The sequence below is a fragment of the Perissodus microlepis genome, chromosome 1 (genome assembly GCF_051167445.1).
Source record: "Perissodus microlepis isolate ML-2025 ecotype Zambia chromosome 1, ASM5116744v1, whole genome shotgun sequence".
NCBI classification, from domain to species: Eukaryota; Metazoa; Chordata; class Actinopteri; order Cichliformes; family Cichlidae; genus Perissodus; species Perissodus microlepis.
The window spans coordinates 39,278,042-39,294,123 of NC_140461.1; the positions used below are offsets into that span (position 1 = coordinate 39,278,042).

General features: G+C 42.3%; 1 protein-coding gene across 5 annotated transcripts in view; it reads left to right on the top strand.

The window, feature by feature from the left end:
* The window catches only part of ankdd1a (ankyrin repeat and death domain containing 1A), a 37,872-nt gene that overhangs the window by 7,528 nt on the left and 14,262 nt on the right, over positions 1-16,082 (top strand). For 2 of the 5 annotated variants that reach the window (XM_084923402.1, XM_084923395.1), the window contains 6 exons: positions 533-636; positions 5,647-5,745; positions 7,023-7,121; positions 7,249-7,353; positions 10,978-11,076; positions 13,066-13,164. In XM_084923402.1, the coding sequence (XP_084779528.1) occupies positions 589-636; positions 5,647-5,745; positions 7,023-7,121; positions 7,249-7,353; positions 10,978-11,076; positions 13,066-13,164 (549 nt within the window). In that variant the 5' untranslated portion in view covers positions 533-588. The remainder of the gene's footprint in view (positions 1-532; positions 637-5,646; positions 5,746-7,022; positions 7,122-7,248; positions 7,354-10,977; positions 11,077-13,065; positions 13,165-16,082) is intronic. The other 3 variants (XM_084923408.1, XM_084923414.1, XM_084923420.1) reach the window with 3 other exon arrangements.

Here is a 16,082-nt window from a genome sequence, read left to right on the forward strand (position 1 = left end):
TTTTGTGGACAAAGTCATGGAATGTTCAGGTCAGTCTGATGAAACTTTTTTCAAAGATAAATGTTTTAAATCGGTCAAATTTGACCAGAACACCAGAAGAAAGTAGAGCTAACAACCATACTAAATTCATTTCCTTTGCAGCCATACATGTCTCCACAGTTACAAATGGTAGCACAGGTCATGAATGCCAATAGAGATCAAAGACTTAGTTTTAGCTTCAAGCAGAGTGGTGCTGGAACTTGAATGTCATGCTAAAGTCCCTTTATGTCAAAAGAAACTGTGGCAGAAGTGAATTGTTGTGCCACTTGGTGCCACTTGGCTCAGGCCATTTATCTGTGGCCTGAGCATCACTCAGGCTCACACATTCATGTAGCTTATTTAACTCTTTCTGCACCCCCGTCTTCCTCTTGTAAACTTTTTCTTGGATTATTAACTTTTATGCAATGGGTGGGGTTAGGTTCAAAGGTGGCAAATGACATTTCAACTCCAGCACAGATTTGACGCTTAAGGTTTTTTCTCTGTCTGATTTCAGTGTTGTGGTCTGAAAAGGATTTTCACGATGCTGCAAAAAGAAATGACACATGGAAAATGCAAGAACTCATCAAGAAGGGTGTGGACGTCAATGCCAAAAACAAAGTAAGCATGCTGAAGCACAGACTTTTCTGGATGTCAGCAGTTGATGGCTTTAAAAATCCAAGCCTTGGGTCTTATTTACTCCTCTAAATTCTCATTTTCTTTTCTTGCCTAGTCTCATTCTGGCTTACTCTGTTATGTGGCCCTGGTAGGGCTGGGCGATATGACCCAAAATTCATATCTCGATATTTTTTAGCTGGATGGCGATATAAGATATATATCTCGATATTTTTTTAAAGCCATAAAGTAAGAACAAAAAGAGAGTTCTTAGTCAAAGCTGTGTCCCAGATGTCACACAGGCACTTTTATTAACATACAGCATAGATGTACATGAAAAAAACTACTCAAAAATAAATTATGAGCATTTATTAAATAATAATGCTCCATAAATAAAAGAAAACTATGTTGTTTTTGTCCATAACAAAAAGCTCACAATTGTGCAGTCAAAATGTAAACTAACAGACGCTGAGCATAATAACAAAGATTTCACAGCTGCTCTGTTCCCAACTTCTACTGCGTGACTGACAGCCTGGAGTTTGAAATCCGCTTCAGGTGCCATTTATGGTCCTTATACACACACAATACGGTAATATTACGTTGAAGCACAGTGCGTATCTCTCCGCGAGGCTCCTCGGTAGCCGTAATGCTCCGACAATCCATCAAGCGGTGCAGCTCCGTAGCTTACCAAAGTTGTACTAAAACATTTTTTGACAGATTGCTGAGCGCCGTGTTCCACATAAAATCGGTTCACAGTCATCAAGCACAACCAGAATTCATACATAAGGCGCGCTGTCAACTTTTGAGAAAATGAAAGGATTTTAGGCCGTGCAGCCCCTGTGGGCTGCATGGCGTTAGCGTGGTTAGCTCGTTAGCGTGGTTAGCTCGTTAGCACGTTGACACCGTCCAGCCCCACGCACGGAGCAATGCGCAGTAACTCGTTAACGGAGATTTGCCGTGTTCATCTTGTCGCTGCCTGCAGGTGAAGCGATGGGGTAGGAGGGGGAGTTGTGTTCAGTGAAGGAGAGAGGCGAGGCGGAGTAACGTTGCGTAGAGACAAAAGTGGACGAAAGAGAGGCAAACTTATGGCTCCACAACTATAATTATAACGTATATATCGATATAAAGGATATTGTCACATCTTATATCTCGTATAAAAATATATCGATATTTTTGAAAAACTCGATATATCGCCCAGCCCTAGGCCCTGGCCATGTTTTGAATCGGTGTGTCAGTATGTCTGGTCTGTTGTGTATGAGTGTTCTGCACCTTTAAGAGTCTGCAGGTCCTGCTTCTGATTGGGGGAGCTGCATCCCAAACAATTTGTCTGGCAGTTGTGGCTGAAATTTTAGTTGGTCTACTTGACTGTGGTTTGGTTTCAGCAGAACCCCCATTTTTCACTTCTTAACTGGAGTTTGACACTGCTGATATTTTCTTATTTCCTTGTCCTGTTTTATGGAGGTCAACTACCTTTTCCCGCAGTTGTTTGACAATAAATGGCATCAGCCAACCACTAACCATGAGTGAAAGAAATGTTTTTCTTTTATCATCTATATGCATATACCAGAGTATGTAAACTTATGAACACAACTATATACTAACGTCCTGTCCCAGGATAAACATGGGCTCTGATAAATATCTGTCCTCTGTTGTCTAGAGTCGGTCACTATCTTTCTGGTTTTATTCACATTCTGGAACAGATTTCTCATTGACTGCTACTGCTCTCAGTTCCTTGTCCTGCTCATCAGTATTTTGTAACTGGTGTGATACACAGTTGTACTGAAAGTCTGAAGTGAACAAAGTGAACCCTTGACCAATATTCAATTCCAAACTAACAGGAGACCGACCATATTATCATTTTATTGTCGTCTCGATGGACCAAAGTTACTTCGAAGACTCCTGGGTTATTTATGTATGATGAAGTTAATTTTAGGGCTGGACCATATCATACCGTTCACGGTAATACCGGTATAATGTTGGGCAACGATAAGAAAATGAAATATCGCGATAGAATATGGGTAAAACACGCATGCGCAGTGCCTTTGTTTTCATACGCACATGGCGGAAAAAGCATGGCAGCGATGGAGAATGAGAAGGGCGAAAGTGGATCGTTGAATGAAACATGAACCAGAACTGGTTTGTAAAAATGCTGCAACTTCAGTGGTGTGGAACTGGTTTAGCTTTCGTCCGTCAGATACACAACAAAGCACATTTTTGATAGAGCATGCTAGCGGGCCGTCGTTATTACCGTGTTTTTTGGAAAATACGGCACTTAAAATTTGTAAATTTGTCTTAGAATAACTAAGCTGTCCTGGACTTTGGTCCATCTATATGCATTGATGGATAATATTTTATAACATAATATATTATATACTATACTAAAGTCCTTTTTGAGATAATGCCCTGGTTATTGTCTTGCTTTGTCACGGGTTGCTTAGAGGATCCACTCGCAGGACTCCTGAGTAGCGTTTAAACAGAGACTGTTTATTTACAGATCTTCACCAAGTGTATGTACAGACAGTACGGGGTTAGTGCTATATACAAGACGTGAGGGGCAGGGGTCCAGGGCTCCAGGGAAAATGGGGAAATCACACACACGCTCAGTTCAATCCGGGTCCGGGGAATCTAGGAACAAAGAAACACTCGTTAAGTCTCTGAGACGGAGGCACACGAAACTTGAGCTAGACGTGTACTGACTAGAGCCTTCACAACAATCCAGCATTGAACAGCTGATCTCCTCCTTCTAATATACCAGCTGGTCTGATGAGGCCCAGGTGTTCCCAATCCAGGAAGGCGTGGACCGAGGGCGTGAACCCGCCACAGGGCTCGCAAAATCGCTAGCCCGATGTCCCGGAGCTAGCAATATCTCCGGTCGGGCGACCAAAATCTATCTCAGCCCCGCCCGTTGGGTTATCATATAGCCCGATGTGCGGGGCTGAGATAGCTGGCTCCTTTCGATGTGGAGCAGCAGCGGCTCTACTCTGAGCCCCTCCCGGATGGCTGAACTTCTCACCCTATCTCTAAGGGAGAGGCCAGCCACCCTTCGGAGGAAGCTCATTTCTGCCGCTTGTATCCGCGATCTCGTTCTTTCGGTCACTACCCACAGCTCATGGCCATAGGTGAGGGTAGGGACGTAGATCGACCGGTAAATTGAGAGCTTCGCTTTTACACTCAGCTCCCTCTTCACCACGACGGACCGGTGCAGCGTCCGCATCACTGCAGCCACAGCACCAATCAGTCTGTCGATCTCCGGCTCCCTTCTCCCATCACTCGCGAACAAGACCCCGAGATACTTGAACTCCTCCACTTGGGGCAGGAACTCATCCCCGACCCGGAGTGGGCACTCCACCCTTTTCCGGCTGAGAACCATGGCCTCAGATTTGGAGGTGCTGATCCTCATTCCCGCTGCTTCACACTCGGCTGCGAACCGTTCCAGTGGGAGCTGGAGGCCCCCACCCGATGAAGCCAACAGAACCACATCATCCGCGAAAAGCAGAGATGAGATTCTGAGGCCACCAAAGCGAAAGCCCTCCGCCACTTGGCTGCGCCTAGAAATCCTGTCCATAAAAATTATGAACAGAACCGGTGACAAAGGGCAGCTCTGGCGGAGCCCATCACCCACCGGGAACGAGTCCGACTTATTGCCGGCAATGCGAACCAAGCTCTTGCAACGGTTGTACAGGGATCGAATCGCCCGTAGCAATGGGCCAGACACCCCATACTCCCGCAACACCTCCCACAGGACACCCCGAGGGACACGGTCGAATGTCTTCTCCAAGTCCACAAAACACATGTAGACTGGTTGGGCAAACTCCCATGCACCCTCAAGTATCCTTGAGAGGATAAAGAGCTGGTCCAGTGTTCCGTGACCAGGACGAAAACCGCATTGTTCCTCCTGTATCCGAGGTTCGACTAGCGGACGAACTCTCCTTTCCAGCACCCTGGCATAGACTTTCCCAGGGAGGCTGAGGAGTGTGATCCCCCTGTAGTTGGAACACACCCTCCGGTCTCCCTTCTTAAAGATGGGGACCACCACCCCGGTCTGCCAGTCCAGGGGTACTGCCCCTGATCTCCAGGCAACATTGTAGAGGCATGTCAACCAGGACAGCCCTACAACGTCCAGAGCCTGGTGATAGTCAGAGGGGCTGATGGCACGATATGGCAGCCTCGCTTCTGTCAGTCTGCCCCAGGGCAGCTGTGGCTACAACTGTAGCTGCCTCCACCAGTGTGTGAATGTGAGAGTGAATGAATAGTGGAATTGAAAAGGATTTTGAGGGTCTCGAAAAGTGCTATATAAATGCAATCCATTATTATTATTATTATTATTATTATTATTATTATTATTATTAAGCAGAGAAGCCCAGACCTCCTTCTCCCCAGACACTTTCTCCAGCGTGTCCTGGGTCTGCCCTGGGACCTCCACCCAGTGGGACATGCCCAGAATACCTCACCCAGGAGGCACCCAGGAGGCGTCCTTGTCAGATGCCCGAACCACCTTAACTGGCTCATTTTGATGTGGAAACATAGCGGCTCTACTTTGAACCCCTCCCGGATGGCTGACCGCAATCTTGTTCTTTCACTACCCAAAGCTCATGTCCTTAGATGAAGGTGGGGATGTAGATCGGCCGGTAAATTGAGAGCTTGGCTTTTACACTCAGCTCTCTCTTCAGCACAACAGACCAGTACAGCGTCCGCATCACTGCAGCCAATCCATCTGTCGATCTCCCCTCACTTGTGAACAAGACCCGAGATACTTAAACTCCTCCACTTGGGGCAGTAACTTGTCCGTTACCCAGAATGGGCACTCTACCCTTTCCCAGCTAAGGACCACAGCCTCAGACTTGGGTGTCCTGATTCTCATTCCTGCCGCATCGCACTCAGCTGCAAAAGCCACAAGAACGAATGAATGAGCTCAAAGGAATTATTATGGACAAGTGATTTTAATCCAAAATGTCTGCACTAACAAACAAGAAATACGCTGTGCTGTTATTGTCTTTTGTGTGTGTGTGTGTGTAGGTAGGCCGAAAAGCACTGCACTGGGCAGCAGGAGCTGGGAATGAACAGGCTTTGCGTCTCCTACTGGAGCATGATATGGACATTAATGAGACTGACAGTGTAAGTAAACTTGAACTGATACAAGAACAATTTCTCACTTCCTTAGTTACAAAATTCCTTTGTAAGTTCAAGGGGGAAGCTGAAAGGGGATTGTATTCTGTTACAGATGTGGATAAAGACAGCTGCACACACCTGTTCCTGTTACAGTTTGGTTCGGTGCATTCATAGTTGGAACATTGTGGGGTTGTCGGCATAGGCTAGTCTGTGCATGCATGCAGATGTTGCGCTCATGCGGACCCTACTAGTCTCGCAAACGTGGTAACAATAACACGGCCATAACACCATTCCTTGATATGGGGAATGACTCACTGTGGATTTGTATTGTTGCTGAAGTTATTTTACCCTGGGTTTTGCTGTCAGTGTGATACATCTAGCACACTAATTAACACTAATTAAATTGATATTTAGTTCATAATGGGTAGTGACATTTTTAGAATGGTTAGAATCATAGCCAGTAGCTTTGTCTGTGAATAGCCCTACAGCCATATCCTGCTTGTAAGCCCATGTGTACAATAAGAATTCAGTAATCTAACAGTTAGCTAAAAAACATGCCTTGAGTTGAAATGGTTGAGGGTAGTTCCCATACTCACCTGACATGCTCAAATCCACTGTGTCTTCCAATGAGCAGCCACACCAATGTTTGCCAAAGTTGTTCAACTGGTAGTCATACATCAGTATTCCCCTGCATTGGTTCTGGTTTACAGGGGGTACCATCAGTTGTCAGACACTGGGGGTCATTTGGCTGTCTGTTTTCTCTGTATTATTGTAGGGTCTTTACCTTTAAATATAATGTGACTTGCAGCAACTGGTTATGTGATTTGGCACTATATGAATAAAACTGAATTGAAAATAGAATTGCTATACCTTGTGAAAACCATCATTTAACATAATCTTAGAGAAATTTGACAATGATGGGTTTGTTATGCTGTCTGTGCACGCAAAGAGCCAAAGTTGTGTTAGCAACATAATGCAGTTGTTTCTGTCCTGGATGCAGTTTCCATCTTACTGTCACGGTCTTATCCTTTTGTGCAATAAGAATAATAGCAATGTACATATACAAACTGTGGACTGTGCCACTATTTTCGTCCTCCAGTACAAACTAAATTCAGCTGATTGTAGCGCAAGTGCAACTGGAATCGATAGGCAGGCAGACTAAATTCCAAGGAATTAAACTACTGGGAACCAGTCTTCTAAAAGAACCGGTTTTTGATTCCCATTCCTATGTCAGAAATTTTTCTCTGTGTTCTGATTCATTAGTTTGTAAATATCGTCCACAGTTTGGGATGAATGCTCTGCTTCTGGCATCCTGGTTTGGTCACCTAAACATCCTACAGATCCTGGTGTCTTGTGGAGCCAAGCTCAACTCTGAAAACAAAGTAAGAGCTGCCATATTTCATTGAACTGTTAAAAAATCTGAATTTAACGGGGTTTTTTTTATTGGGTTGCAATGCCACTTATTTATAACAAGGTTATTGTCTTGACCTGATATCCTTTTTATCTTAGGATGGTCTGAATATGCTGCACTGTGCTGCTCAGCGAGGACACATCAGAGTATTGGAGTTCATCTTGGAGCACCTAGAAGGCATCAGTCTAGATGGAGTTGAAAAGGTGACGGACTACTAGCTTTACAAAGCAATTTTGAACTAACTGAGTCATAAAAAGAACAAACACTTCCTTTCTTTTCTCATCTCCTAGCAAAAAATTATTTGCGCAAAATACACTGCCCCCCAAAAAGGAACATTTTCAAAACATAAAATCATGTTGGATATCTATACTGATATGGACTAAGTAATGTGCTAGGAATAAAGGATGCCACGTCATTTAATGGAGTGGAAGTGAAAGTCAAAATATAAAAAATGATGCCCTCACATATTATTTTTTCAGTGGTGTAAAACTTGTTCAGAAAGTTTTAGCAGTTAAATATAATCCTACTGTGGTGGACCACTGGAGGGCTCGACTCACACCCAGTTCTGAGGAAGTGTTGTTGCTGTGTTTTGGAGGGAAAAGTATTCAGTTGTGTGGTGATGAGTAATACATGAGGAGTGTTAGTCAAGAGCCCTCGTGTCGCCTGTGTTTACCTCCACATTGGTGACCCCTGACTCAAGCATGCTGCAGCCTGATGGTGGCACCGGCTCCGCTCTGGATGCATCAGCGGCTGCCAGACCTCTGCCTCCTGCTGCAGCTGCCTTTGCTGTGGCGCTTGAGCTGCCGGACTTTTGGCTTCACAATCCCCCGTCGTGGTTCGTGCACATGGAGGCTCAGGCTCCCAGAAGAGCCTCCTTTACCCGACCGGCGCCGACAGTTTAGCAGTGGGTTGTGGGCCGCAACTTATCGCAGCTAATGGCTCTCCCATCGCGACGTTCGGGGAAAGGTTGGTGACTGTTTGTTTTCATGGTTGGGATTTCCAGTGGAACTTTGTTGTTGCTGCTAGCTCTGTGCCTATTTTGGGTGCCAATTTTCTTTGTGCCCACGGACTGCTGGTTGATGTTGCTAACAGACGCTTAATCAATGCCTTGTCCTTTTCTTCAATACCCTGTTTCACACAGGCCATCGAGCCCCTGAATTGGGCTAATTTAGTGACTTCAGGGAATGTTTTTCAGTGTTGCTTTTGGAGTTCCCTTCACTCACTGTTCCTAATTTCTTGAACACGGCAACAAAGAACGAGGTTGAACCTTATATCCCGACGGTCGGTCCCCCGGTGTTCGTGCGTGCGTGCCGCCTCGATCCCGCGAAACTCTCCGTCGCCCGGGAAGAGTTTGCAGCCATGGAGTGCCTCGGCATTGTACAGCACTCAATAGTGCCTGGGGCTCTCTGCTACACATGGTGCCCAAATTAGACGGTCGGTGGCTGCTGTGCGGGGATTTTCGCCATTTGAATAATGTCACGGAGAACAACCGTTACCCCATTCCCCATGTCCAGTCTTTTTCCGCCCACCTCGCCGGCACCTCGATTTTTTCTAAAATTGACTTGGTGCGGGGGTATCACCAGGTTCACCAGACTTCGTCTTCGTGTACCTTGACGATATATTGGTGGCCAGCTGTTCTGAGATTCAGGAGATTCAGTCTCATGTTGCTTCGATAAACTTATTAAATCCTCAATAGTTGACTTCATTGCATTAAACCAAACAGAGAAACATACAATTTCATATTCCATGCTTTGGGAATCACTAAAGCCTATCTCCTTGAGGTTATCATTTCATTCTCTGCCCATTTGAATAAAATTTGTAAATCCAATCCTTTGCAGATGGACAATGCCTTAATTACTTCTTCAGAGGCCTTTTTTACGTGCTCGCTCTATGCATTATGAGCATGGCGACAAGTCTAGCCAACTTCTATCTCATCAACTATATCGCAACATCTCACGTTTGGTACCAAAGATAAAGACTCAACTGGACAGCTACAAAAAGATCATCCTTCAAGTCTGCTTTCTTTGAATGTTCTTTGACTCTCCACTATACCAGTCAGAAACCCAGCAAGATGCTACTGAGATGTCAAAATTCTTAGACAATCTTGAGTTCATTGTTGATAATAATGATTATCAGGTGATAGATGCAGGATAACAAAGCCTCTGGCCCCAACAGATTCTTCAAAAAGTTCCATACTAAATTGGCTCCAGTAATGCATTCAGTCTCTCTCAAATCTCTCAGATGTTAACTCCGTCCCACCTTAAGACAAGTGACTATAAGCCTGCTCCTGAAAAGGGATGAGGAACCTGAGCTATGTACCTCCCACAGGCCTCTCTCTTTGATTAACGCTTTAGCCAAAAGACAAAAAACATTCTCCCATCTATTACACAACAACAAACTGGATTTAAGGGATGTCATTTCTTCTAGAATTCCTGCACCCATTTGAACATCACGTATTCATAGCCTGCTATGGATGTCATAAAGGTCATCACCACCCGGGCCAACAAGAAACCCTGGATGACTGATAAAGTACTCAAAAAGCTAAAGGCATGGAAATTAGCCTTCAAGTCTGGCAGCGAGGGATCACTGAGAACAGTGAGCCCCAACTTCAGCTGTGCCATCAGATTGGCAAAGCTTTTTCACAGAGAAACATTACTGTTAATACTTTTGTCCTTTTATATTTTTATTAATCTCTATTTATGTGCATTGATATCTCTATTTCTACACTTCCTTTTACATAATTACTTTATTGTCTGTTGTATGTACAGTAATATGGCAACTCGATTTTTCTCTGGGATTAAAATGTTTCTCTGATTCTGATACTAAAAAATCCAGAATTTTATTCATGGTAGCGCTAACATCAGAAACATGTGGCAAGGCATATGGACTACCACAAACTGCAGGCTCCTGAGGATGGCATTAACTTCCTCAATGAAGGAAGTCAATATCATCCTCAACTTCCGCAACTTCTTTGGATGGTTTGAGGCACTAAACAGGACTCTTCTGATCCTCAACAGGAGGAAAAGGCACTCTGTCTTGACATAGCTGATGTAAGGAGGACTCTGAGTAGAGTCAATACAAGGAAGGCCCCAGGCCGAGATAACATACCTGTGAGATGTACACATCAGCTGGTTTATGTTCTATCAGAAACACCTCACTAAATCAAGTCAAAGTTCCATCATGTTTCAAGACTGCAGCTATCATCCCAATGCGTAAAAAAATTTGGAACATGCCACTACTGGCCTGTCACACTCACTCCTATTATTATGTAATGTTTTGACAGATGGGGGGGGGCACATTAGCTCTAGATTCCCTTCCAAATTCGACCCCTTCCAGTTTGCCTACTGGCAAACTCACTCCATTGAGGATGCCATCTCCTTGGCTCTGTACCGGAACCTTGCACACCTGAAGAAGAATACCATCATCCCACAGCATCTGGTAGGCAAACTGGGAGACCTAAGCTTTAGCCCATCACTATTGAATCCGGTACAAAACGCTTTGAGTGCTTTACTACTTAGCTGACCAGATCAACATCCCAGAAATTTTATTTAGTTGATGCTATACTCAGATTAAGTGTTTCCTTAAATGTTTGAGCAGTGTATAAGCAGTATATCAATAAATCAAGCTGAAAATGAATGGAATTTTTATTATATGGATATTAATGGAATTATTATATCTTGTTTGTAATAATAATAATACTAATGCATACTTTATTTGTCCCTGTGGGGAAATCCCGCTCTGCATTTAACCCATTCACTCAGTGAAGCACTCAGTGGAGCAGTATTGTATACACTATATGTAACATATGTGTATGTCTTTCTGCTCAGTCAGGGAAGACAGCACTACACCTAGCTGCTGAACATGGACAGCTTGAAGTAGTTGAATTTCTGATTGGAATGGGTTACATGCCTGGTTTGAAGGACAAGGTAGACACACACACACACACACACACACACACACACACACAGAACCCCGTTCAGCTATCTTAGTGAGGACCTTCATTGACATAATGCTTTCCCTAGCCCCTTACCCTAACCATTAAATATGAATGCCTAACCCTAACCCTTACCCTATACCTAAACATAACCTAATTGTAACCCTGACACTAAAACCACATTTTGAGCCTCAAAAATGCCTTGAAATGCATTCAAATTTGTGAGGACCAGGTTGTGTGTCCTCACAAGTGACTGTTGGTTCTCACAAGTATAGCAGAATGCAGATTTCGGTCCTCACAAAGATAGCTAGACAGGGACACACATACACACACAGACACACACTTTGAATCAGCAGATGTGTTTAGTCATACAAGCAGAGGCTGTGCAAAAAAGCTTTGTTAGGCTGTCCCATACTTCTGCCAAGGTAATTTGTGCTGAGCAGCAGCCAGCATTTCAGAGTTTTGAAACTGACTTGAAAAGATGTGTTGAAATGTTTATAAAAACAAGGCCAAGTGAGAACCATGACTATTTACATTGTAGATTCTCAATGAAGGCATCAGAACTATGAATGAACACACATGGAATTATGAAGTAAATGAAAAAGTGAGAAATAACTCAAAACATTTTTTATATTGTATATTTTGATTCAGATCAAAATAGCCACCCTTTGCTTTGATTACTGCTTTGCACACTGTTGGCATTCTCTGGACGAGCTTCATGAGGTCATTACCTGAAATGGTTTTCCAACAGCCTTGAAGGAGTTCCCAGAGATGCTGAGCACTTGTTGGTCCTTTTGCCTTCACTCTGCGCTCCATCTCATCCCAAACCATCTCCACTGAGTTTAGGTCAGGTGACTGTAGAGGCCAGGCCATTTGGTGCAGCGCACCATCACTGTCCTTCTTGGTCAGATAGCCCTTACACAGCCTGGAGGTGTGTGAAAAATAAATGATGGTCCAACTAAACGCAAACTGGATGTGATGGCATGTCGCTGCAGGATGCTGTGCTAGCCATGCTTGTTCACTGTGCCTTCGATTTTGAATAAATCCCCAACAGTGTCACCAGCAAAGCAGTCCCTGGACTTCCATGTTAAAATTACATTTATTAAGGCTTAGTTACCCGTCATTGCTGCTGTCTTCTAGGTACAGTTTGATTCCCAATTATATTTGTGATGTTGGCAGCTTGGGGAACAATTTTAATACATTTATCTGAAAATATTTGTGACTTGCTGTGCTGGTCATTGTATTTCAATTTCAATTTCAATTTTATTTATATAGCGCCAAATCACAACAACAGTCGCCTCAAGGCGCTTTATATTGTACAGTAGATCGTAATAATAGATACAGAGAAAAACCCAACAATCATATGACCCCCTATGAGCAAGCACTTTGGTGACAGTGGGAAGGAAAAACTCCCTTTTAACAGGAAGAAACCTCCGGCAGAACCAGGCTCAGGGAGGGGCGGGGCCATCTGCTGCGACCGGTTAGGGTGAGAGAAGGAAGACAGGATAAAGACATGCTGTGGAAGAGAGACAGAGGTTAATAACAGATATGATTCAATGCAGAGAGGTCTATCAACACATAGTGAGAAAGGTCACTGGAAAGGAAAAACTCAGTGCATCATGGGACTGGGAAATCATCCAACAATTCTCTGCTCAACTTTGGGTGAATGAAAGTTTGGTATTTTACCACATGTTACTTGCTGATAATCAACTTTCTGTGTCTATAAAATGCGCCAGTACAATATATGGATGTTTACCAAACTTGTTGGTGTTAGCTGATATTTTATTACTTATGTTTGGCTCAAAAAGAGGATGGAACCAATGATAATTGTTAATTTGAGTTTTCAAAACAGGTGTTCATAAACCTACAGATGTCATCACATCGCATGGCTGGGTCAGCCTTTTATTTATATATATATATATATATATATATATATATATATATATAGTTGTTATTATATACTGTTATGTCTGGATTACAGGAAGAAAACACGCCTATGCACCTAGCAGCAAGCAAAGGGCACGCAGAGATCCTACAGAAGATCCTAGAGACTGGTGTCAGTGTGGATAAAAGGAATATAGTAAGTATGATGAGCCTGTACGCTTAAAGAGGTATGTTCAGAAACATTTACGAATCCTTCTCTTTTGTACATGTTTATTCATTTTAAGCGGTATAAATTACATTTTCTATCAGCCCACAGTGAAAAACCCATAATGACGATGTTAAAACGTGTCTTAGTAAATCTAGAATATTTCTTAAAAAACACAAACCAACATTTTTTTAAAACATGTCAGAAATAGTACTCTCACTAGATGCGGAGAAGGCCTTTGACAGGTCGAGTGGGTTTCCACTTCTCGACCCTGTCAAAGTTTGGCATAGGCCCTAATTATATTTCCCTTGCTACGCTGCTTTACACAAAACCTCAGGCCTCGGTTAACACAAATAATATAACTTCTAGTCCTTTCTCCCTCCACCGCTCTACAAGACAAGGGTGCCCTCTGTCCCCATTGCTATTTGCACTTGTTATAGAACCTCTCGCCATTCAATTACGCTCTACAAAGGATTATAAAGGAATAAGGAGATTTGGTGTAGAACATAAGGTGTCTCTCTGTGCAGATGATTTGTTACTATATATCACTGACCCTACTAAATCATTGCCAAAAATTATGACAGTTTTAACTGAATTTGGGACAATTTCTGGATACAAAATGAACCTAACAAAAAGCATATTGTTTCCTATTAGTTCTTTAGAAAAGTTAGATAGCGCTACATTGACTTTGTTTCCTTTTACCGTCTCAAATACTTTCAAATATCTTGGAATAAATGTAACCCGTGAATTCTCTGGCCTTTTCAAACATACTTTTATTATTTTATACCATCAAACTGAACAGAACTTGGAAAGAATGTCCAAATTGCCCATCTCGCTTGCTGGCCGAATAAATATCATTAGGATGAGCACTTTACCTAAATTTTTATTTTTGTTTCAATGTATCCCAATATTGATCACAAAAACTTTTTTCAAGAAAATAGACCAGTTAATTTCTCAGTTTATCTGGAACAAGAAGACACCCAGAATGAAAAAGACATTTCTCCAAAGACCCAAGATTACAGGAGGAATGGGGTTGCCTTGCTTTCAGCTCTATTATTGGGCCTGTAACATATGTTGTATGTCATTCTGGGGCGGGGAACATAGACCTGATTGGGAACGGATGGAAAGTTTGACTTTTTTCTCTAATACTCTTAAATCTTTGGTTCATTCAAACTCAGATCTGGGTAAGCATAAATGTAAAATAGTAGTGTCCAACTCACTAAAAATTTGGTCTCAGATTAGAAGGCATTTTCATTGGCGTCAATGTTCAATCTTTACACCATTAATTCATAATCAAGCATACACATTGTTCTCAGGATCCACATCCCAGCTATGGACTTCCAAAGGGATACACACAATCAAGGATCTGTTTATTGATAATCTCTTTCCTTCGTTTCAACAACTTCAGCAAAAAAAAATTTCCAAAGAAAACAGAGATTTTTTCAAGTATTTACAAATACGTCATTTTATTAAAGAAACGTTTCCATCCTTTCCCAATGAACCACAAAAGCTAGTTTCAGATGATCTGTTCCCGATGAACCCGCTAAAGAAAGGAGCTATTTCCAGGATCTATAACCAACTTTCGCAAATAGACAGTACGACTACATTTGATCACTTGAGAAACACTTGGAGTGAGGAACTGGGTACTAACATCACTGAAGATCAATGGACCAAAGCACAAGAACTGGTTCACTCCACTTCTGTTTGCTGCAGGCACGGACTACTACAATTTAAGGTCCTGCATAGGCTCCATCTGTCAAAACTGAAGGTTTCAAGGATGTTTCCAGGGGCTGACTCAAGATGTGATCGATGTGGCCAGAATTCTGCCTCACTGTCACATATGTTTTGGACATGTCCCAGCATCGCCACCTACTGGTCTAAAATATTTAAAACATTATCTGACATTTAAAAAAAACACTCCCCCCAGACCCAGTAATGGCACTTTTTGGTGTAGCTACAGTTAAATACTTAAATAACAAACAAATTCATGTTTTGAGCGTTAAAACATCGCTTGCAAGACGCCTTATACTTCTGAATTGGAAAAATAAAGCCCCCCCAACTCACTCTGCTTTGTTAAGAGACACAATGTATCATTTACAGTTGGAGAAAATTAAGTTTTCATTGAGAGATAATGTTAAACGGTTTTACCTAATTTGGCAGCCCTTTATAGATTACTTTAATAAGTAAGCTGGGAGGGATGGCCTCCTCCCATATCTGCTCCAAGTTTATATATATTGGTCTGGGCAAGTGTATTGTTCTTTTTTTTCCCTCTCTCTCTCTTTCTCCTTTTTTTGGGTTTTTTTTGTTTGTTTTGTATATATATACTCATTTAGGTATATAAATATGTATGTATAGACATAGATATGTGATTGTTTATATAATGGTAATTATATTTTATGTATGTTTCACGCTAATAAGAAAACTAATAAAAAGATTTTAAAAAAACCCCAAAAACATGTCAGAAATCTTTACATATGTTCTATTGATAAGTCTAATTTCCAACCTTATGAATGTATCCTGAAATAACGGTAGCATTGCTAGGAATTGCTTCTGCTGATTGTAGTTTCTTAAGGTAAACTATCCTTCAACCTCATCCCACACACATGCTGGTTCAGTTTTCCACAAGAAATTCTGTTTGTTTTTTAGTTACTTCTGTTATTTTTACTAGTTAGTCAACAGACATATTACAAGGCTTACAATTACTGTAAGAAGTAGAAAATATACCCTATGCTTTTGTTAGACTCATTCCCATACACTCCCATGGAAACTCCCACACAGTTTCAAATATAAAATGTCTTAATGCATGCTCAATCATCCAGGTAAGGAAATTGCAAAAAGTTGATTCTGTTCATCTGGATGTAGTGTTTTCAGTGGAAGAAATGTTTTGTCACTCATCCAAGGCACCTAAA